Source organism: Larimichthys crocea, chromosome XIII, assembly GCF_000972845.2.
Source record: "Larimichthys crocea isolate SSNF chromosome XIII, L_crocea_2.0, whole genome shotgun sequence".
Lineage (NCBI taxonomy): Eukaryota > Metazoa > Chordata > Actinopteri > Sciaenidae > Larimichthys > Larimichthys crocea.
In genome coordinates this window covers 31,773,952-31,797,324 of record NC_040023.1, presented here as the reverse complement: position 1 = coordinate 31,797,324, position 23,373 = coordinate 31,773,952, and the positions used below count along the sequence as shown (strand labels likewise).

Sequence of the window (23,373 nt, the reverse complement as noted above, 5' to 3'; positions counted from 1 at the left end):
ATGAAAGCTGATATCAGACTCTGTTTGAATATATATATATATATATATATATAAATTTGAAGTCATGTTGGAGATACTTACCTGATTTTAGATGAATTGTTGGACAAACTCTGTTGGATTAAATCTCAGTGACTTAAATGTGATCTCTTCACATTTGTCCCACATTTCCTTGCCCGTGTTTAGAGTTGCACACTCGTGCTTTCTTGCCGTTTACAAACATATATTAAATTACAGTTGCAAAAAATTGTAATTTCACTTTTGCTTCGTTGACATATTCTTGTACTTTTGGGACTCACATACGCATTTTTGTTACAATTGTTTTTTTCTTAGTTTGACAACAAATCAAATCAGATCAGATTTTATTTGTATAGCCCAAAGTCACAAAGTACATTTGCCTCTGAATGTAAATGTACTTTATTTATACAGCCCTTTACAGCAGTCCTTTCGGTGTACCAAAGTGCTTTACAGCAGATAATAAATAAAGAGAAAACAATAAAGGAACAGTGAAAACAATAAAATACAACAAAATCGAATAAGATAAAAGTGTCATCATACTACCTGGTATTAAAAGCCATCCTAAATAGGTCGGTTTTTAGCCTGGATTTAAAAAGGCCCAGGTCAGAAACAAGACACATCTCGACACAGAGCCTGGGGGCGACAATGGAAAAAGGCTCAGTCACCCCAGTGTTTATATTTTGACCTGAGCACTTCCAGCAAAAGTTGATTTGTAGACCTCTGAGGGCTTTACAATCTGTACAGGGAGTGACACCCTCTTTCCTGAGACCCTCGGTTCGAGTGAGGAAAAACTCACACAAAAACCCTTTAACAGGCAAAAAAGGTGGAAGAAACCTCAGGAAGAGCCACAGAGGAGGGATCCCTCTCCCAGGACTGACAGACGTGCAATAGATGTCACGTACAGAACAAATCAACACAAACATATTGTACAATTACAACGAATGATAAAATGATTACAGTAGCAGTGGAACCTGTGATAGAGATAGAGAGACACAGATGCACAGCGGTAGCAAATCATCAACTAACTATGAACTGTAAAGGAGATATAGCAGCAATAATCACAGAAGTAATATGTGATACCCTGAAAACAGTTGCAGTCTTAGAGAAAAGGCAGAAGTCAGTTTCCGCTGCAAGGCATCCGGGAGACAAGAACATATTTTGCCTGTCCTTGTCTGTCTTCACCGCCTAGCTGAGGCTTCAAAAATAGATTTTATGATTTGACAGAATATGTTAATATGGTCTTATAAGCTTTGTTTGTTGTGTTTGTCTTTACAGCCAACTGTCCCTGCGCTTCAGCTTTTAAACAATGCAAAAGCAATATTCCTACCGCATTTGTATTTTTACAATGTTTTATTTTTATGATCTCTAATCCGTAAAGCGTAATATGTAGTGGCTTGTGTGGCTTGCATCTATTCTTTTGTATCTTTGGACTTTGTTTCTTGTCTAAACTCCGTTAATCTGTGCTGTTTTACTTTTCTCCCAGTTCGAGAAGGAGGAGCAGGTGCACAGCATTGATATTGGAAATGAAGGGTCGGCGTTTATCGAGGTGTTGGTTGGGAATTCTTCAGCTTCAGTCAGAGATCAGGACTATGAGGTATCCTTGCGTACCAGATTAACTTTCATCTTCTCCTCGTTGATAACCTCAATTAGGAATTACTCCATATTGTCTTCCTTATTCTTCAATGTCAAAATTTTCTCTCTCTCTTAGGTCCTATTGGTCACGTCTTCCTTCATGTCTCCCACGGAGAGCCGTAACGGCACCAACACGAGCCGGGTTCGTTTCTTTGGGCCCAACCAGCTGCAGAAGAGCACGGCACAGGAGAAGTGGGACAGAGTGAAAATTGTGTGTAGCCAGCCATACAGCAAGGTAAGAGCAGCAGAGTCATTAAAAAAAAAGTGAAGTGTGCAAAATAATCGAACTCTTCAGCAGAGTCAACAGAATCCAAAAGGGAAACATTTGCATTTTGGAATATTTTTCACAGCCATACAATCCAGTTACACACTTTTATTGAAGCTGCACCTGTAGATGCTGAAGGTTTGTTTAGTAGTTCATTTAAGAGAAACCCTGAATTGAAGGTTATTTCCCGTTAAAAGAAGAAAGTGTGCACTAATAGGCATATTCTCCATTGTGAAATCTAAGTTGGTTTTGTGCGTTTCACTTTGTAGAACATCGCATATGGTCTGGCCTTTGTCAAGTTTCATTCACCGCCTGACAAAAACGACCCTCTTCCAACAACCTCCCCGGTAAGTTGTGCCACTTTAGGGTGCTCATAGATAAAAAAGCCTTTTGATTTTGTCCCTGAATATTTTCATTGATATTCATGCCTGTGAAGGAAATCCTGAGAGAGCTGGTTCGCCTGTAATTTTGAGACATTTTCAGAGGACTTACACAGAAGTATTTATTGAAAGCTCGATCTAGGACAAGTGGAGAAGTGAATTCAATGTGTGCTGCCACTCCACTTCTAAAGAGTATTTGAAGGGACAGTTCCCTCTTACCTGCAGTGCTGGTTATGCATCTGAGAGTTTTGGAGATATCGTTTATAGAGACATCTCCCTTTTTCTTGAATATAATGGAACTCGATGGTTTTCTGAACATTTCTGATCTTCACGTCACATCTTTTCTGTGTGAACAGTTGGATTTTAGAAACCATTTGTAACGTGCTTAACTTCTGCTGTTTGTTCTACTGGAAAGTCTAGTTTGGATCACTCATTTTAATATAGAAAATGTGTTTGCTCAATGGAATAGGCAGCATAAGGCAACAATATTATATCATTCATAAACTGGCTGATCAAAAAACAAACAAACCCCAGAGTGAACCAGATTATCTCACCAGACATTCAATGTATCTATTCTTTGGGCTTTGCTATTGCTGTTGCAATAACAGCAATAATTAAATACTGCTGACCACAGGTGATGGCAAGCCACTGCCACAACTGCACGTGGTGTCATATCATCACGCCATGTTCAGTCTTTGTTTTGTAAGATGGAAAAGCCTCCCATGGCGGCTAGGCTGAAGAGACGACACAGCAGAAGCACTGTCTGAGATGCAAGCGGATCCTCTCTCTGCTAACACACTAGTGTCCCATGATCAGATCTGGATCAGGATTACAGTATCACACTTGAAGAAAGTGATGTAGCCTCCGTCCTGTTTCCTCTGCAACGCCTGACTGGAGACGCTGGCAGTCTTTTAACTGCGGCAGTAATTATTGCTTCTCGCTTCTCGCTTGTGTTGCAGTTTAATGAGTGACCTTTTTTTGCAAATCACTTTGTAAGGGCCACAGCTGCATAATGTTTTATCTTAGTACCTGCTTCTTAGAATCACCTGCACTCTCTCTCCTCCTGCCTCCTGTTCTGGTTTAATGAGTGACCCTGTTAACCAGTGACTTTCAGCCGAATGCAAACCACGCGCTGACACACCAGCAGGCAGGATGAGAGACAGTGCAGGTGATTAGTACAAGCAGATGAAACATTATTCCGCTGTACCACTTACAAAGTAATTTGCAAAAACAAGAAAAATATGGCCATAATTCTACAGACAGTGCTGTCGAGCCACCCACCTTACTATGTGCTGCGTCCTATTTTGGTCGATACCCATCCTTAAATAAGGACACTTATTTATCTACTGCCATTTACACCAGACCACCAGGAAACAAATCATCAGAGACTTATCAATTCATGTTTGTGTCGACATGAAATTCAGTATTGAAGATGTGTGACATAAAATGGATGTGCTGCCACGCTGCGCTCCTATAAACTGCCCAACTTTACAAAGTTCTTTGTCAACTTTTTTGACAAGTTGAAACCTTTTCATTAAGGGACTTCAGACAGCCCCCTCTATCTTCTCTTTTTGGCACTAAACCCCTCCTGTCTTCTCCTGTCAGAAACTGACAAAGCTGGGACAGTTCAGGGTGAAGGATGAGCCTCCCTCGCCCGGGCCCAGCCTTCAGCCCGGCAGTCTCTTCTTCAATCGAGACAATGCAACAAAGTCCAGCACGTCCCCCAAAGGTAAATCCATTAATTCAATTAATTAATTGTGCAGCTGCTGCAGCGCAATCAAATTCTTTCCGGTCCATGTAACAATAAAGCACTAATCACGATTAATTAAAAATGCCATTCATTAGTTTTTCAAAGCTACTTAAGTGTTCGCCAGTAGATGAGAGAGGAGAGAATTTCTTTAATATCAAACTATTTTTCCGCCTCACTGGCTCTCTGCACTTTTCTCCCTTTAGTGTCTCCTCAGAGTCAGAAGCTGAGTTATGCTGCTGCTGCCCTGCAGGCTGGTGGCAGCTCCCACTCATCAGGCCAAGCTTCCTCCTCCAGCTCTGCCTCACCTCAGGTACTGAACATCACCATCATTTTCTTGACTAAAGGACGGCCTGTAAACAGCTGTCCCCTTAATGATGAGTAGGTTTTGCCTTATTTAGACAACATGAAAGCAGAGCAAGGACGAAACAGCTTGTTGACAGATGGGATCTATAGTCATTGGAGGTTTTTGTGTTAATTTGATTTGGAGCCAAATAGTTTTGGAAGAATCAACGTTTTTACTGAATAACTGAAGTGAATTTAGATGAGAAAATATAAATATAGTTTTGTTTTTACGCTTTCTGCACATTATCATTGTAGTTTCTGATATCAGCTTTCAAATGAAAATGTACTCAGTACAGTACAGTAATAAGTCAAGCACAGGTAAAGAGGTTGAACACCTCTTTTGCGCCAAACAGTCAGCATCTGAGTGATGTATGTGTTCCAGTGTTGCAGGTTGAAAACATTTTATACATTTTCATGAAGATTTCTCTGTAATCACGTCACTGCAAACCAAAAATCCAAGCATGGATATGAAAAATGCTTTTATACATCGTATAATGATAATTATACAGCAGCTATCTCCCATATATTTGTAGGCTTATGATGTTTCCTTGTTCATTATTATTATTATTATTATTATTATTAGTAGTAGTAGTAGTAGTAGTAGTAGTAGTAGTAGTAGTAGTAGTATTAGTATTAGTATTAGTATTAGTATTATACTGGTTACTGAGAATGAAAGCAGGAGAGAACACTGTCAGTATCAGCCACCTGTCACTCTGACTTTTGAAAAATAAAAGTACAAAATGTTCTATTTGCGTGGAAGAAGTCTAAAAATATATCCCAGCAGTTTTGTTTCCAATTTTCTACTGTAATTATTTTTAATAAATACTATAATAAGCTACAGATTTGCAGAATCATTGTTTTGCATATATTAAAACAGTATCTCCTCCACACACACGTCTTGGTGCATGTTATTAATTTCAATTTGAAAAGTGCCAATTTTCAGTTGCATTCGTTAATTGTTTCCTCGTAGCCACCAACAAAAAGAAAATTTGAGTTCAGCAAAGAGCGGCAGTCTGCCTCTGGCCCTCCTCCCTCAAAGAAGACAAGTCCGACAGGCTCACCCGAAGGCAAAGCCGCGACCCCCAAACACAAGCCGAGCCCAGCCAGCACGCCAAGTCCGAGCACTGCAAAAGGTAACCCTCACCTAAGTGTCTGAATCTTAGCATGCATTCTTACGTCTCCTCCTGGAAAGTTTCCTTGACTTTTTGCAAATGCTACCTCCAGCTTCCGCAGCACAGAAGTCTGCTGACAAGCGGCGAGAGAGCCAGTCCAAACCCGAACCTAAACCCAGACAAAAGAAAGCAAAGCCCGAGAGCGCACAGTCGGTCCCGTTCAATCGGATGATGGAGGGGGTGGTGTTTGTACTCAGCGGCTTCCAAAACCCCTTCAGAGGCGAGCTAAGGGAAAAGGCTCTGGACATGGGAGCCAAATACCGACCTGACTGGACCCCAGACTCCACACACCTCATGTAGGTATCAAAAAGAAGAAGGCGGTGGGAAAGTGTGAACGACTTATTCACACTTTCCCACCTCATTACTTTACCATCTTTCACATTTATGGATGCATCTCCTCCCACCTTATTGTACAGTATTGTGATATTTTGCATGACAGTGTCGAGTTGAAGCTACCAGGTTATATAGTATGTTGTTAAATGAATAGTACAGCTTGTTTACCTGTAGTAGTAATAGTAGTAGTAGTAATGTAGACCACACACCACAGTTTAGTTGACTTATACATAGACCTGTTAAATCTCGATGTGAGTGTTGTTTAGTCTGTGTACTTGAAGGTGTTTATTTTATTTTTTGACAGTTTTAACGGAAGAAACGATCATTATACATTCCCTCCACGTCAAAACTTTGTTGCTGCAAGGGACGTTGTTCACTTCCGTTAACAATAAACTAAGTCTTCTGGTGGCAAGGACAGCTCAGAAATATGCCTCCATAAAGTGAAGAGATAAATGGAGGCTCAAATGCAAAAGCGCTGCAGATAAGACAAAAGATCAGTACACAGTGACGCGGCAGGACGTTGGCAGATAAGATTAAAGCAAGACGAACAGTGTGAAACTTTCAGTGGAGATAAAAAAAAACTGATTTTTTTAAAGAAAATTTAAGTTTCTTTGGAGAAAATTCTTTTGTAATTGTAAAAAAAAAAAAAAAAATCTAAACATTTAAAGTTTTAAGTTGTGGGACTACTGCTTTTCAGATGATGGTGTTTTAATTGTGTATCAGAGATGTTCATTCTTGAGAGATTTTAATTTTTAATTTTTATATGATTTATTTATTTATATACTTTTTTTCTTCTTGTGTAACAGCCCTGTCAGCACTCTCAGTAATTCACTTGCATCGTGATCTCTGCTGTCAGAGCAGACCATAGCCCCTGTCAGCTTCTCTTTAGCGATGTAATCACATGTGTCTATTTGTGTCTGTGTGTGTGTCTGTGTATATGTGTGTGTGTGTGTGTGTATGTGTGTGTATGTGTGTGTGTGTGTGTGTGTGGGTGGACACTTTTCCATCCCATTAATCTCCAGCTGTGCCTTCGCTAACACCCCCAAGTACAGCCAGGTGAAATCAGCAGGGGGCATCATCGTACGGAAAGAATGGGTAATCGACTGCCATAAGAGGAAACAGAACATCTCTCATAAGCGGTAAGAAGTGATGAAACACGAAACAAACTAGTGGAAAGAAATTGTTTTGTAGTAGTGTAATTATGTACTGAACTGATGCTTGTATGTAAATTCAGACCTGCTGGAATGCTTGGGCTCGTCCACAGGGAACATCTGGATGGGATTTGGCCTCTTGCTAGAGGACACCTCCACAGCCTGGTTTTAGTGTGGAGCATGTGTCCGATGTATAAATCCGATCTGATTAATACTTTCTCTTACGCGTGTACCTCTACATGGAACAATCTGTGCACAGCACTCACACTGATTGAAGCGTCCAAAAATACACCCCTCACAGCGGTGATGCCCACTTGCTGCAGAGAACATTGTAACCTTGAGCAGCTGATGCCTGCTGTGATCTCAAAATTAACCCAGGCAGCTCCAGCAGCCCTCTGATTATATGCCTCATTATGGGGGGAGCTTTTGCAACATCAAGGTCTTCTGTCATCACTCCACATAAATCTGTGTCCACTGAATAATGTAGTAGAATAAGTAGATTACTCTTCTTGAGATTGGGATTAATTGGAATAGTACCCTTCTTCATATTTCCATAACGATTGTGTCTGCCATGAAGATGAATTAACTTCCAGCCAAGCTCCCACACTGTTAGGTTATCCAAGGCTAAAGTCTTCTGTGCAGAAAATGTCAGCAGAATTAGTGTTGTGGTAGATCTCATATCAGTATAAGTATCGACTCTTTCAGCCATTTCCATTGTTCTTCAACCACTTTCAAACATTCTGACGAATCAGTAAAATCAGAGCCTTCTAGAGAGAGGTCGGGGTCGATGGGTACCCTGTTCCTGCTGAATGATTGGCCCTAAGCAGATTAGCTAGTACTTGGAAGTTGATACTGGATGTGGTGTTGGTCGGCCAGTAAGGGGACATTTTCCCTGTGGACAAAAATAGCAAGTAGTCACTGATTGCAGCTTGTCAGATGTAAAGATTTGATGTTTTTCTATCTCCTCTTCTTCTTTTTCTTCTCCGTTCGGCTTTTCCCTTCACGGGTCACCACAGTGAATCAGTTGCCTCCATCTAACCCTGTCTTCTGCATCCTCTTCTTTCACACCAACTACCTTCATGTCCTCTTTCACTGCATCCATAAACCTCCTTTTTGAAGACCAAAGGCCTCCTGTCTGGCAGTTCAAAACTCAGCATCCTTCTACCAATATATTCACTATCTCTCCTTTGGACATGTCCGAACCATCTCAGTCTGGCCTCTCTGACTTTATCTCCAAAACCTCTAACATGTGCTGTCCCCTCTGATGTACTCATTCCTGATCCTATCCATCCTGGTCACTCCCAAAGAGAACCTCAGCATCTTCATCTCTGCTACCTCCAGCTCTGCCTCCTGTCTTTTCCTCAGTGGCACTGTCTCTAGACCAAACAACATCTTCTATCACACATCACACGTGACACTTTTCTCCACCCGTTCCAACCTGCCTGCGCACGCTTCTTCACCTCTTTTCCACACTCTGGACTGTTGAGCCTAAATACTTACAATCCTCCACCTTCTTTATCTCTTCTCCCTGTAACCTCACTCTTCCACTTGGGTCCCTCTCATTCACACACATGTACTCCGTCTTGCTGCGGCTAACCTTCATTCCTCTCCTTCCCAGGGCGAACCTCCACCTCTCTAGCTTCTCCTCCACCTGTTCCCTGCTCTCACTCCTGATAGTTGGAATGTATCCAGGGTTTGGACTGTTGATTGGACAAAACAAGCAATTTCAAATTTGCACTTTGGACATCATCTTTTTTTATTTTTAGAAATTGTTTTTCATTTCATAGACAGAACAAATTGAATAATCAGATAAGTGATTGGCAGATTTATCGCTAATGAAAGTCAAAATTCAGGGTGCCGCCTTCGTCTAGTCACAAGCATGTTATTAGCGTGCCTTTCTTTGGATAATTTTGATGTGGCTGTCATTTCAAATAGATAATTGGCGTTCAGTTCCAGCAGGATAAATAAACCCCGGTGCACAGAAATCAGTTTTTAGCTCATGTTAGTCTTCAAAGCCAGAAATGAAAGCAGTCAGTTACATCTTGATGGGATTATTCTGGATGGCCACAGTGTGTGAAGAAACATAGAAAGCTTTTAAAATAAATCCTGCTAGAAGACAATGCACACATCGCTGATATGAGATCCTTTAAGATTCCCAAAAAGTGCATTGAAATGAGAAGTTAACTGCCGCCTGTGTCGTCATTCTCCCTCATGCTCGCCTTTCTCAGTCAGTTTCTGATGGCGTTGAAGATCCCCCACCCCCCCATCCTATCCCCGTCTGCCCACCCCCTTCTCTTGTTGTCCGAATAATCCATTCCCCTGCCCAGCACCGCCATTGTGCAGCGTGTGGAGTGCGCAGCTTTGATGATGTCTCCTTTTTTATTTAAAAGCTGCATCTGCTATGGGTAATTAAAGGGACCACTTACTTTGATGATGAGAAGTACCCAAACAAATGCGCACACTCTCAAACTGTTGCCTCACCGTGCACACAAACACTTTGCACTGAGCATGTGGAGGCAAATGCACAGCTTCATTAAGCTCCTGACATGCATACATGCTGTGTAGTCTATATTAGAGAAATATCAGCTAAGCAATACTCATTATCCAATCAGAGAGAATCCAGAGATAGACAGAAAGAGGAGGGAAGAGAAAACACTCAAGTGGCTCTACAGCATCCCATTACAATAGGTCTGAATGAGTAAACAAATTTCTCATTAAAACCGAGTCTCTGCTGCAACATCCCAGGAGGAATTAGAAAATAGTTTGCATGCTAGGGGCAAAATATCAGCACAATCTCACCGTGATTAATCTTGGACACGTTAAACTTAATCACAGATAAACACCTAAAAGTTTTTGTCTGAAAATATTCACTTCATCCTGAAATATGCAGAGCAAGAAGTGTAGAGTGCCACAACTAATGGTTGTTTTCATCCTCGTTCAATATGCAGATTCATTTCTATATTAACCGTTTAGTTCTTAAGTAATAGGCGTGAGCTAAACATACTGGTGCTGAGACAATTTGTTAATAACCACAGTTTTAAAAATCGTTGATATTCAAGTCCAGCTTTTCAAATTGAAAATGTGCTACTTTTGGGTTGCCGTTTGATCCATCATTATAACTTGATTTATCTTTTGGTTACGAACCTTTTGGTGAAACAAAGTAAGCATTTTCAAGTTTGAAGTTTTGTAGATTAAAGGTCAAGTGTGTAAGAATATGGAATATAATAATCATTAGTGTGTTTTCAATCTCAGCATGAACCCTTTTTTTTAAATCTGCAGATGCTGCAAGTCGTCTTCTTCCACAGAGTCCGCCTTGTTGAACCGCTGTGTATTCACAGTAACGTTAGTTTGTGGCTGCCCTGGTTTCTCCTACACACTTGGAAGGGACGGGTGAGGTGAGGGGTATTCAGGTGGTTTCAGTCCGCAATCTCACCACCTGTTCAAAACACACACACATCACAAAACTTTACACACTGGACCTTTTTTAAGTAATTAATTAAAAAAGAGTTAATAGATTAAATCATGAATGAATACTAATTCGTTCTACAGCCACACACAAAACAATAAATGACTTTGTGATTAATAAGCACTCAATAAAAACAGCACTCAATAAAAACAGAAACTCAGGAGGCACCATCGTTAATCTTAATTTGCAATGAGGAAAATTCATTAAATATTAACCGTGATTACAATTTTGGCTTCCCACAATTAAACGAATACGATCAGCTGTAGTTGATGTTTAGAACGGGTGCTCCGCTCACGGAAAACTCATGCATATCAAATCAAACACTTCTCAAACAAACAGCAGGGTGATCGATTTGGCATCACTTTCTGGGGAGCTGTGATGTAATACCTGCATGTGCACCCTGTGCAAAAGTTTCCTGGATGTTGCAGCTGCAGTCCGGTGACTAATGTAGACGAAAACATAGGACTAATATACAAACACAGAGAAGACAAATCAAATGCCTGCAGAGGAAGGCGAAGGAACTGCTCCCCCCAAAACCAGTCATCATACATTTTTTGGAGGTATTTGGGTTTTAGTGTTCAGTGTAAAAGAGTCTATGAGACTTGTCACAAAACAACACAACTTCAACATCACAGCATGCAGTGACAATGAAAGCAATCCTCCTTTGGATTTAATTTGGGGTAAAAAGGTTTTGCTACAGTTATTTTCCTTATTAGATATACTAACCATGGCCGATCGGTGAGTCCAAATTGCTCCTGATGTGTCATTGGTGTGAAAATATATGTGAATCAATAAGCAGTTGTCATGGTAGCCAGTGCCATAAGTGTATGAATGAATGGATGAATGTAATGTGTAGTGTAAAAGCGCCTTGAGTGCTTAGAAGCCTAGAAAAGAGCCATATGAGAACAGTCCATTTACCATTTACACTAGCAGGAATCTTTGAATAATCATGATAAATAATTTTGGCAACAACAACTCTGAATAATGAAAGAAATTTAAAAAACAGATTAAAATGTATAGATAGACAACAAAAAAATAAATTGGGTTAAATTAAAAGCCAGATGTTTAAAAAATAGCAACACTCTGCTGCCATCACTTAGACTATAGTAATAATAGGTTGCCTCACTGCAGGTTCTTGTTCTGACCGTATGGATTATTAAAAGGCCGCTACCAGAACCTGAGGGTTCTAACTCAGATCTGATAAATAGGCAGACACAAAAGACCATTAGGAGCTTTAAAAATCAATAAAAGGATCAGTCAGTCAGTCAGCCAGTGTAGAGACAGTGTACTCATTGTCGTGTTGTGTTTTTCATATCGGTCCGTGCTGCTGCTCACATAGCACTTCTGCTTCAGTCATAAATACAACAGTAGATTTTTATGACTTTGTGAACCCCGTGAACGTGACCTCATTGAAAGGCCCTGTCATAAACAAAGAATAACACCTATTTTTGTTTTTGATTAATCTGCTTATTATTCGTTTGATTCCTCCTTTAGTGTATTAAATGTCAGAAAACAGACAAAACATAAACGAACGATTCATAATGTTTCAGCCCTCGTGTAACCTGCCTTTACCCTCGCAAACAAACCCCATTCCTCCAGTAAGCAGAGCAGATTGTTGTTCTGCTTCTGAGGTTACAATACTTATTGTCATAAGCCACAGATTATGCATTACCCCCTCTCGCCCCCGCGGTGTCCTTTTCTCTTTTTCCAATTTCCTGGGGGCTGAATTTTATGGAAACAAGTAAGCATAGGTCAGTAAAATGTCTCGCTATAGGGTGATGAGCGGAAATGATTACACCATAATGCTGTTTTTTCGTCTTCACACTTCTAAGCTGATAACGTCTAGGTGACTTTATAGTAGTTTCAAGGATTAGAGAGGGTGAGGAGAAATGTCACATCCACATTGTGCCCTATCTGTGTGTGTCTATGTGGCCCTTTCTGTTTTTCTGCATGTTCCATTCATTTCCTGTATTATTATCACCTATTATTTATTTATTGGAGTGTTTGGTTTTTCATTTTTCTCCACACACTCATAACCTTTTGCAGAGAACATTACCAGGTGGACCGTACGCTCCCAACATCTTTCCTTTTTTTTTTTTTTTTTTTTGTCAGGTTTCATTTAATCGTTTAATAATATTATTATTAAAACTTTAAAAGATTGCACATCTTTCTAGTTTATAGATCAAGAAAGTGCATGTATTTGCCTTAAGGAGATCTTGACGTTGCATGGAGCGTTCAAAATTTTCCTATCTTGCTTAAGACACGATGTCCATGACTACCAAAAACAATTTGAAATGTGGACCACAGCACACGTTTCCACTTTGCTCCATGCCTTTTTGCATAGTAATATCAGTGCACAATCTGTAAAAAAAAATGTTCATTCCCGCTCAGATATTCTGCCATCATATGCGGCTAATCTGTGAATTTTTTTGTGAATTGGCATAGGTTTAAAAATCAGCCTTGGCTTTGTACTGTAATCAATTAAATATACTATATGTTAAAAGGGATTTGCAAATCAGTTAGGATATTTATATCCGGTGTTTGCACAACAGATCACTTAGTAGTGGTTTAAAAACCTTCTTCTCCTCCTGATAGTGTATGTGAAACACGGTGGTTTCTCAGTATAAAACTTTGTCTGGTTGTGTCAGGTGACAGTTTAGCTCCTGTACTGGCACTTTGCAACAAAAGCTATTGGCAGCAAAGTCTAGTGTGTGACTGTGTTGTTCTGGAGTTTAGTTGATAGATCAAATGTTTGTTTTTTCCCCTCCTCCTGTAGTAGATGAAGCTTGTCTCCCACCATGCAAACCTCAAAGTAGTTAATATAAAGGCAGTGGTAATGTTTAAACATTGACTATCTTGTAAACAAAATTGTACCGTCACTCTTACTTTTACTTTTATTTCACTGCTACCTGACAATGACCCACTGCTGTTTGAAACATTGCAGAAAAGCTGATTGGGAGCAAGATTTATTGCACAGGCGTTCTTTCCCCTCTGGCCTTTAATCATCCTGACACCTTTTGTTCACCCGTGTTTTGTCTTCATCCAGTTATTTGATGGATGGAGCAGAGTCAAGCTCAGAGAGCGAAATGGAAGTGGACGACGAGAGTGAAGAGGAAATTAACACAAAGGTACGTTTGTTTTTTAAGTGAGCTTATAAAAAAATTAACAAGCAACACTTTTCCAATTTGTGAACAGTCAGTTTTAAGGTACCGTCAATGCTGTTCTTGTAGACTCCACAGAAGCAGGAGAGACAAGCGACTCCCAAAAAGACGCCAGAAAAAAGGAAGGAAGACGATGAGTATGCTGGCTCCACCGATGTGGACGAACCAGGTTTGTATAAATTGACTTGAAATCACTTTAATATCTTCCCTGTGAAGAAATGCAAAATGAACTGATGTTTCGTTAAAGATTCAGTCAACATTGCCACTTCAGTGACTTCTCTTTATTTCTTTGAGTGCTACAGAAAGTGTTGAAGGGATGAAAATGAAATGATTGTTCTGAAAGGTATTCTTAAACTCTGTCTTTCAGTTGACTTATAGCTGAAGTCCACCTGAGACAGGCAGGCAGGATGAAGAAGTGCCCAGTTGGCTCTTAGAAGAGGTGAAACACATGTAGTGGAAATAGAAAAATTACAGCCGCGGCCATAGAGGCACTTAAGAGTTCGGATACAGTGCGAGTTGAAAAGAACCAACCAAAAAAAAAGAAAATGAAATTGTCTTGTGTGTTGGCGTGTAAATCAAGCCTTTGGGCAGAGATGGGGAGGAAAAGAAAGTGTCTGAATTATAATAGAACGCATTAAAACTTCATACATAATTCATTTCCACAGAATGATCTCCATTAATACAGTTATATAGGCTTGCCAGACCACTAGCCGTTTGTTTAAGCTCTAACAGAGGCATTGTTCTTCTCCTCCTTCTCACTCTAGTTTACTCCCTACTAATCTGCCGCAGTTGCACAGAGTGCTGATTGGCAAACCAACATTGTTAAGAGAATTTTTAAGAAGAACCCTTAAATAAAGAGGATTGGATTCAAAATATCAAAGTTTAAGTTGAATTTAATATTCTTGTACAAGAAGGAGCGTTTAACAGCGCAACACACAAGAGGGTTACAGAGAAAAAGCTGAGGAGCTCTATCAATAGGTTCTTATACATTGTTCAAAAATGGGCTGTCTCTGACTCCACTGATACAGATAACGTCATAACATTCCTTTAGTTGGTTTACTGTGTTGAAATCACCACTGTTGAGAAGTAAGCACGCAGGTGTCGTGTTTATGATTTAAGTTGTTTAACGTAACTATCTGTAGCAGAATTGATCTTTGAATTGTTTTTATTCACTCCTCTTTTGTTTTTGTCTGGAAATCCGGGTTTACCGTTTTTCTCTATTTACTCAGTTCACAAATTGAAATAGATAACACTCCACCTCTACATTACCTCCGGGTCACCCGACACAAATATACTGCAACGAGAATGAGTTAGGAGAGACAAGAAAACACAATTTTTCAACCACGGAGGAGGAACCAAACAGCCCATTAAATCAAGTATGTCTAATTAAAGCAGGAGATAACTCGAGTTTCTTTTATTTCCACATGGCCTGGCTGGTGGAATTATTCTCAGTACAGATGGGACGGCTGAAACAATACGGCACATAGGACATTGGTGCAAACATAAAGGACATGAGTGCAGGAATATACAGTACACAACTCCACATGCAATCGCAACGAGCCTGAATGTGCGTTTGTTTGTGCGGGAAGTGATTCATTCTATTTGCTCAAATAAGTAAAGAGGGAGGGAGGGTCGCGCTGAAGCTGAAGAGGACTGAATGAATTGAGAGAGGCAAGGGGATGCGAGAGTCCAGGGATTAAACAAAAGGGATATATTTATGAAACACTCCGGGAGCGGATGAGTTGACGACGGCACCGTGAAAAGGACAAGACCATAGACGCTGTTTTCGAGATGGAAGCAAGAATGGAGGCAAGACGTAATCACTGTGAAGGGACTTGTGCATGATTCTCATTTCTATGTTAATGCGAGGCCAGAAGTAAAGTGCCTGGGTGCATCAGTGAGGACACGCAACAAACACCGACCTGCCAAACACATACAGGCATTTTAATTAGAGCCCCCCTCCCACATACACACTCACTGAGCACCACACCATTGTATAGTAATGGAACATATTATGAACAAGGTTACATCCTTTTGATTCACCCTGAACACAATTAAAAGGTTAAACTAGAAAACAAAAGGAGGCCGTCAATTCTTTGCTGTTAGATTATTACAGTTAATTAGTTTTGAAATTAGGGTCAGAGAGCAGTGATGGCAATTTAGGGATATAGCAACAACCTTGCAGTCTGTGAACTGACCTGGTAAACTATAAAGAATATGACGTTTTACACACTTTGCAATTTTCTGCAAGCCCTTTTCTAGCAGTAAAATTAAATCCGACGCGTCAGCTTTTTGAGCATGTTTGATCACACTGACAACCGCTTCATTTCCCAGGAGGTGATGACGACGAATCTGCTGTGGACACGGAAGACGAGCTGCAGAGGTAAACAAAACGGCGATTTATTCCGAATGTAATATCAATGCGGATAAGTTTCCTTTTCCTTGCGACTGCTTCTCTGCTCTGTTGTTGCTCCACTAGTAAAATCAAAGTAATTGTGCTTTGACTTGAGTTGGCCTTTGATTAATAATTACACAGTAATCGCACAATACCTTTACTCTATCCGGCCTAAGCCGTATAATTTGGTCCTGAAGTTGTTTTTCCACTTCTGGTGATATCTGAGAATGGTCACTCAGGAACTGTTAACTCACAAAGGTCTTTCAACCACAGGTAATGACATGTTGTAGTATAAATTATTGCCTGGACTCAAAACTAACTTTGGGCCAAAATACAGGACTTGGATGAAAAATTTCCATCCATTTGAATTACATAGGTTTAATGTAAATGAAGTAATAAACTTAATGTGAAGCAAGTAATAAGATTTATGTGATAGTACTAATAAAGTCAATGTGCTTCCACTACACAGTAGTAGTAGTAGTAGTAGTAGTAGTAGTAGTAGTCAGGTGTATGAATTCAGTCTTAATAAAAGCCAATTTCTTTGCCCAAACCCAACAAGCTCGATTGAAGTTAACTTTAAACTTTAGAAGTGACTCAATGCCAATGTTTCTTTTTGAAATTCAGATTTAATTTTCAATATCAACATTAGAAATAACTGTCCTTGCTCCATACAAACAGCAGACGGCCAAAGCTGGCAAACACAGAGCACAAAATTAGGGACATTTCCATTAAATACTTATGTCGCTCTGTGTCTGCTCGACATGTAAAAAGGAATCTGTTTGCCACAACAACATTAGAACATGCAAGTGTTAAGTGAGATGATCACGACCAAGACTGGCACTAAATTCAGGGGCTGGTAGTTGAAACATAGACGTTAGAAACTTGGATTGTCTTTAAGAGAGCTGCTTTTATGCTTAAGTGTTTTATAATGGCCACAGCTGCTTATATTTAGCCATGACTGCACAGTAATAGCAACAAGCATATGGTATTTTTTCAATTCATTTTAGATAATGGCCAAATATAAAGTGACTTAGAACAGTGCAATGGAGATTCATCAGCTCCATAACTCAAAGGTGACAAGCAGGGAGGTTTCTTCTTCTGAGAGGTAGGCATGGACGCATTTAGTATACAAGATTTAACAAATCCTCTTTTGTCCTTGCAACAGGGTAGAGAACCAGAGCAGACAGAAGAAAGTTACAGCAGAAGGGAAGACTATAAAAGAGGAGGATCCGTATGGGGGGTCGACAGATGAAAACACAGACGCCGAGGCTGAGCAGGATCATCCGATCCCCGAGCTACCAGGTTTGCCTTGTCTTTCTTCATATCTCTGTGTCCTCTGGTCTCTTTTATGTTTTATCTGTTATCACAGGAACAGATGTCCTCCCTTCCTTGTCGGACTTTGCAAACACTGACAGAAAGTAATTGGATGACAGCGAGGTGTCTGTTCTTTGGTTGTTTTTTTTTGTCAAATAGCACCTATAATTCCTTTTTCTATATATTGTGTAGCCATCAACTGAACTCGTCTTCTCCTTTTTCTTCCCATTTTCTTCCAGACTTCCTGAAGGGAAAACACTTTTTCCTCTATGGAAAATTCCCTAACAACGAACGGCGACTACTGTTGAGATACATCGTCGCCTTTAACGGGTGAGCAAAAACCTCCATAAGTAACCTATTACAGCTCGATTTTTGCTCATCGGATTTCACAGAGAAAATGAAATGGGGCATGAAAAGCAATTCTCTGCAGTTAAATACTTGTGTCGCATACAATTTGCTCTTTTTCTCCAGAGCAATTGAAGACTACATGACAGAGAAGGTGCAGTTTGTGGTGACAAGTGAAGGGTGGCACGACTCCTTTGAAGATGTGAGTTGAATCCTCTCTTCTCTCTCCTTTTTGGTGTTGCTTTTATTTCATTCGCAGCCAAATAATGATGTCTAACACAATGTTAAAAGCACTGAATATTTGTGTGTAGCTCGATGTTCAATCATACAAAGTGCAACAAAAAAAAAATCCCTTCAGAAAGCCACAGAGGGGAAAAACATCTTCTTGAATATGTCACACCAAGCACCACGAGTACAGTCATTCTCCTTCAGCATTAAGCACTTATCTTCTTGCAACATTCAATCAAGTCAAAAGCACTGGTGCAAACTGGGAATTGAGTGTTTTTTAATCTATCCAGTAAACAGGCCGCAGTGATAGTACCTTTTGAATCTGTGAAATTGTGGCTCAGAATTGGTTTTCATCCACCTGAGGGCCCGGTTAGCATCTGAATGATCAGTTTTAGTTATATAATCTGAGCTGTCAGTTCTTTTGAGTTTCTGCCTAACCTCTCTGTGCCTCTTGCTTTCACTTCTATTACAGGCGCTGATGGAGAACAGCAATCTGAACTTTGTCAAACCCGCATGGATTTACGCAATCAACGAACGACAAAAGATGCTGCCCTATCAGCCCTACACCGTCGTCCCCTGAACAGTGCACTGTATGTACACTCAAAACCTGACCGAGAAGCGAAGGGGAAAGCCATAGACACACATTCTTTTTCAGATTCACTTACTCAAAAGCAATAAACGGATTCTAGTTCATTTACATTGACTTTTTACTTAATGAAATGTTGTCAGTCCTCCAGGTTTTTCACTGCAGATGTTCTCACCTTTTGGCCAAGCTGGGATAAAAAGTCTATTAAAATGGTGTTTGTTTAGGTTTAGATGTATCATTAGCTTTTTACTTGAAGGTTGTTAGTTCTTGCTTGGCCAGAAAGTTAACATCTTCATCATCTGTGAGTCGCTTTATGAACAAAGCACACTCTCTCTGATTCAGGACTTGTTTGAACCTCTCGGTTCGTGTGCTGCAGTTTGTTGCTGTTCACTGCGGCTACCTCAGGCTCTGTCTGGAAATGAGTTATCACCCTGTCCTGACTGCCAGCAGCACTGATAAGACTCTGACTTGTGTGTGTGTGTGAACGGGCAGACCATTATGAGACCATCCCGAAGTCAGGCCAAGAGTTATTTAAGGCTGTAGCCACCAAATGCAAAAATCTGGACTACTAAATTCTTGAAATGAAAATGAAATGTGTTTTTGTTTTTCTCTTTCTATTTTATTAAACAAGTGTTAAAGTGATGGATTTCTGTGTGTTGTTAAAGTTTGATGAATCTGATTGTGTCTATGTGATTTGGTTTTATTTGTGTTGGAATAATACAAGCGATGAACAGACTCGAGGAGGACATAAAACACGTCAGTGTTTTGCGTCACTCGACGTTCGAAATGCTTTGGGTTCACTGTTTGTCAAAAGCGGCTCATTTACGTCTTTATCTTCATTTTTTTTAATAGTACTTAATTATTTTGTCTAAATAAAAAAAATAGATTTTTTTGAGTAAAGGTATTGTTTTCATTTTTATTCATCAAGCTGTCTGCACTCAGCTGCTCTCATCCCTTCCGATGCTTTCCTCTATGTGTTTGCAGCTCGAGAGGCACTCACTTCCTTTTCATCCCTTCTCTCATCTCAAGCCCTCTCTCTAATTTATTTCTCGTCCTGCTTTGTGTCCCGGAGCCTCCCGGGTCTTCTTCTCTTCAGTCAAGGGGATTAGAAAGATGGAATGTGGATGAGAAACGGGGAAAGGTGGGGCGTGGTTACAGGGGACGATGGAAAGGTCTGGATGCATTTGTATCAGATGCATCAGATTGTACTGTTGTACTTCTTGTGTGTTTGGTAAGTTCACATACATAACCGCGAGTGAGAGGCTTTTTAATGTTGGTACCGCTTCCTGCAACCTTGTATTCGCTGATTTGGTTTTGATATGAGGTAGAGTACAAGGTCAATCCGTTTAGGCCCGGAAGCAGGAAAATTTACAGCAGCATCATCCGGATACAATGTCATATTTCATTTAAATGCATATCTGTCGTCGAGATGGCTGAGCTGCTTTCAAATTGTCTCATTTGACAGATAGACTTTGTTCAAACTGCTGAGTTTACACCGTATTCTTGTCACATTGATCTCGTCCAGTCAGATTTATTCTTTGCTTTTAGCATCTTCGTGCCTCTCATGACCTTGGCTCACTGCTAAAACAGCCAGTTTGACTCAGTATTGGGTCTTCAACCTTTAAAAGTTCTTTGATTATAAGATTTCATTTTTTTTTATGTGGTCTTTTCCCACTTCTTATCATTTTGTTCTTTCTACAGTACTATCTTGGAGACATTGAATACAAACGCAAACAGTATTTTGTATTTTATGTGTAACCGGTTTTGTAGAGATGTATTTACACTTTAAAGGCTGTTTTTTCTGTCGGCTACTGTAAAATAAAACAAACAAAGAAAGCCACGTTAAAGGTCCAGTGTGTAAGATTTGGAGGGCTGTATTTACAGAATGGCAGAAATGTAATATAATCATAACTATGTTGTCGTTTTGTTACCTTTTTAGAATGAGCCTTTAATATCTAGAGAGTCTGCGTGTCTTCATTCACAGAGTCTGCCATGTTGGCTTGAGTGAGCTCTTCAGTATGTTGGGTTCAATTTTACTTTAGTGCCAAAACCAGGTTTCTGTAAAAACTTCTATATATCTCTCAGCACTTTTTCTTCATCGTTGTTGTGGAGAAATTGCTGAAGTCAAAGGTCAGTGGTGAGGTCAGGAGGGAAGAAAGTGTTCAGGAGCCTCTGATGTCTTATGCTGTATTATTTATTGACGCTTGATCAAGGAGAATTAGAGACACTTTCAAAGTTCATCAGAAGTGCCTGAGTCGGTCTCACATTCTGCCCAACTCATCCTGGTGGATCAACTTTAAACCCAAAGATAACACCACAAATACTACACGCCCAGAATTAGTCAAAGACAATGTCAGGTGTTATTGTCAGCATATTCTAGTCTGGAGACACAGATGTCTGTTTACGCAGATTGGACCGTCAACCACCAGCTATCTATTATGTCTAAGAAGGCAGCAACAGGTCTCTTTGACCCTGACCACCACAGTGTTGAGATAGACTGGCACCTGCTGTTCCCAAACAAAGCCAACCAACTAATTCTGCTGAGGACCTCAAGGCCCACATGTGACCTTGTGTAACCTAAGGATAGGAAATTCCATAACGGTCGTATTGATGAAAAGACTGACCTTAAACATGCCCTGGATTACAAAGCTCAATCGAAGGTTTAACTGATGCATTGTGACCCCGAGAGTTGAAATATTTTTAAGGTTCAGACGCTCCTGAAAATTCAAACGAAGGGGAACTTGTCGGCTGGAGATGTGTTTCATTGTGTGCAGTCAGACTCTGCAAAATTGCTTGAATGGAAGGAATGTGGCTCTTTTTTGAAAACTGCAGTTTGCAATAAGTTGTCTGGGGTGGAGAATGACACACTGCATATTAAACATCTTCTGTATATTTAAAGATTAAGGCACATTTCCAGTTTGATGCTTGTGCATGTCTGTAGTGTTTGCCTCATGATGACGAGTAGTGGAGGAAGTACTCAGATATGGCGAAAAGTCATTTTTATTAGTTGATTTAATCAAAGCAACATTATAACTGGTATTCGTTGTGATTTGAGTGCAATACCACTGGCATAAACATGGACAGCTGTATACATGCATTTGTTATTACTTTACTCATTGCTACTTAAAATTGGCGAGTAGGTGCAACAACACGAGACATAGCAGCCAGCTTATATTTCTAGTCCAACAGCAAGAAGCCCAGTCCGGCGTCTCTCTTTCAGCTTATTTTATGAATCTGCCCAAAGTCAGTCCAAGATTTATTTTGTCTGGCGTCCTGCTCGGTCACTTTCTCTTCTCCTCTTATCTTCCTTCGTCATCCTCTTTGCATCAGTCATGCTCTGCCTTTGCCGTTTACATGCCCCACTCGCCTTAACTCTGGTGCACATTTCAGCATCACCCATCAAAACCTCCTCTTCCCAGTGGTCCACAGTCTAGGCAGCGCAGCTAACTAATTAAGCTTGAAATGGCTGACAGCAGTTACAGTTTGCAGGAGTTTGCTTTACTGTCCGTCAGAGAAGCAGCTTGAGGACATCAGAGGGAAAACTAGAAATTTGATCCAGTTTCACCAAAATCAGTGAAGTAGTTTGCTTTGCCCTCTTGTTGAAGATAATTTTTATTCTGATCCGTTTCTCCTTTTTTTTTTTCCTTTTGACTATTAGTGACAGTAAGAATCACCCACTGTGATTTATTTTTAATTTACTATTGTTAATCATGACGGCTGTGACAGTTTTCTACATGATTTATTCAAATCTGTGTTCCCTTACGGATTCATTTACTTACATATCTCTCCAAATGGCATCTCTGCAATAATAAATGATTTTGCCATTTAAAGTAATCCATCACGGTGAATGAAAAAATGGGCAGCACATGTAAAAAAAAAAAAAAACGCATCAGGATTTTTACATCTCAGAAATATTCTGCATTTGTTTCATATTAAAGTTGATTTGTTAAAAAGAATGAATCAATCAATCGTCATAAAACTTCTGCTCATATATTTTTTCCTAAAATGACTTCAATGCTGGCTCCAATATGGAGCTTAGTAGATATGAAAGGAGAATAAAGTCAATAGTTAATCATACCCTCAAATATGGGAGCTCAGTGCGCTCATTTAATTATCTAAATTTTGAAGGTTGCACCACTAGATTAGGCTACTTGTCATCTCTGCTGAGTAATAGCTTTTAAGTTATGGCATTCACTCCTCTTCCTCCTCATTCCATGCCTTTGCCCTTGTCTCCTTCAGTCCTTCATCACTGGTGGAAGAAGTATCTGTCCATTGATTGTGATTTATTAGACACTATTTACGACTGCTCATCACCGTTTATGACCCCTTTGACTTTATGATCTATTTTAATGCTTTCAAATATGTTTTTGGTCTGTGCCTTTGAAATACAGATTTGTTTTATTTCAGATCTCAAAGTGCAAATTGGATCTTTATTGGATCTTAATCCCTTTTAATCATAATGCGCCTCCTCAGATTTATCTTGGGACTTGCAGGGGATCTTGATCCACATATTGGAAACCACTGCTCTGGGTACAGTACATTATTCTAGCATTTAATTGGAAACCACTTCCAATTAAATGCTAGAATAATGTACTGTACTGTATTTTACCCTTATGATAGGGTAAATAAATAATATAAAACTGCAGTTTTTGGGACTTCAGTTTTAGGTTGCCTCTTTGTTTCCACATGAACCTGTACAAAACTCTCAGATGTGCAATAGTAATAGTTGGCTCTGAGCAGTTGCTGGGCAACAAGCAGAGGATACTACTCTCAAACCAGCCATTCCTCTTAGTTTGCAGTCTTTGTGCAATGCTTATTATCCCGTTGTTGACTGTAGC

At 39.9% G+C, this 23,373-nt stretch overlaps 1 protein-coding gene across 2 annotated transcripts in view; it reads left to right on the top strand.

Annotated features, from left to right (window-relative positions):
* The window catches only part of xrcc1 (X-ray repair complementing defective repair in Chinese hamster cells 1), a 24,314-nt gene extending 5,133 nt beyond the window's left edge, over positions 1 to 19,181 (top strand). For both annotated transcript variants that reach the window (XM_019279221.2, XM_010745022.3), the window contains 15 exons: positions 1,499 to 1,609; positions 1,724 to 1,882; positions 2,182 to 2,259; positions 3,898 to 4,021; positions 4,246 to 4,352; positions 5,355 to 5,517; positions 5,609 to 5,852; positions 6,912 to 7,028; positions 13,553 to 13,634; positions 13,737 to 13,836; positions 16,002 to 16,050; positions 17,228 to 17,364; positions 17,616 to 17,706; positions 17,848 to 17,923; positions 18,422 to 19,181. In XM_019279221.2, the coding sequence (XP_019134766.2) occupies positions 1,499 to 1,609; positions 1,724 to 1,882; positions 2,182 to 2,259; positions 3,898 to 4,021; positions 4,246 to 4,352; positions 5,355 to 5,517; positions 5,609 to 5,852; positions 6,912 to 7,028; positions 13,553 to 13,634; positions 13,737 to 13,836; positions 16,002 to 16,050; positions 17,228 to 17,364; positions 17,616 to 17,706; positions 17,848 to 17,923; positions 18,422 to 18,529 (1,746 nt within the window). In that variant the 3' untranslated portion in view covers positions 18,530 to 19,181. The remainder of the gene's footprint in view (positions 1 to 1,498; positions 1,610 to 1,723; positions 1,883 to 2,181; positions 2,260 to 3,897; positions 4,022 to 4,245; positions 4,353 to 5,354; positions 5,518 to 5,608; positions 5,853 to 6,911; positions 7,029 to 13,552; positions 13,635 to 13,736; positions 13,837 to 16,001; positions 16,051 to 17,227; positions 17,365 to 17,615; positions 17,707 to 17,847; positions 17,924 to 18,421) is intronic.
* Positions 19,182 to 23,373: the final 4,192 nt, after the last annotated feature.